Here is an 805-nt window from a genome sequence, read left to right on the forward strand (position 1 = left end):
ATATAACTATTATATTATAAACTATTATAAAATATTATATAATATTTAAATATAATTTAAGACAAATTTTAATGAATTTTACATATAAAATAATTTTTATAAAAATATTTTTTTATCCTCTTAATAGCTTATATCTAAAGGATGAAAATAATCCTCAAAATTATGAAATGAAATATTTTTAACGATGTCAAAAATATTCAAAATTGAAAAAAAATTATTTAAATCAAAAATGTATTTTTTATAATTGTTTTAATTTTGATTAAAAATTATTAATTATTGAATTTTTTATTTTATAATTATATAATATAAACTACATGCCAATATAATTTATAAAATTATATACTTAAAAATAATTTAATAATAATTATTTAATCAATTACATTATTGAAAACTAAAAAGTTTTTGCAAAAAAAAGAAAAAATCGATTTTAACAAACCATATTTCATATTTATAAAAGGTTGAAGCTGAATTGGAGATATTAGAAACGCGAGCAAAAATAGATGCAGCCCGAATGGAGAATACATCATTGTTTGAAAAAAAGTCTTCTATTATTTCCACGCTTCTGGATCCAAGTGTTTTCAAACCATTGACTATCATTAACATTTTTAATTTTCTTCAATTATTAAGTGGAACATTTATCATGGTTTTTTATGCAGTAAATCTTGTTACAAGTATAGGTAAGAGGAATCTTCATATATAAAATATTTATAAAAATTTTATTGCAATTAATTATTTAATTATTATTAATTAAATTAATTGTTTATTGATTTTTTTAATTAAAACGAAATAAATCTATATTCAGACA

At 17.0% G+C, this 805-nt stretch overlaps 1 protein-coding gene across 2 annotated transcripts in view; it reads left to right on the plus strand.

Annotated features, from left to right (window-relative positions):
* LOC102681031 (facilitated trehalose transporter Tret1-like) overlaps positions 1-805 on the plus strand; it is a 21,566-nt gene that overhangs the window by 15,584 nt on the left and 5,177 nt on the right. For both annotated transcript variants that reach the window (XM_006617311.2, XM_006617310.2), the window contains exon 6: positions 458-677. In XM_006617311.2, the coding sequence (XP_006617374.1) occupies positions 458-677 (220 nt within the window). The remainder of the gene's footprint in view (positions 1-457; positions 678-805) is intronic.

Source organism: Apis dorsata, unplaced genomic scaffold, assembly GCF_000469605.1.
Source record: "Apis dorsata unplaced genomic scaffold, Apis dorsata 1.3 scaffold_298, whole genome shotgun sequence".
Lineage (NCBI taxonomy): Eukaryota > Metazoa > Arthropoda > Insecta > Hymenoptera > Apidae > Apis > Apis dorsata.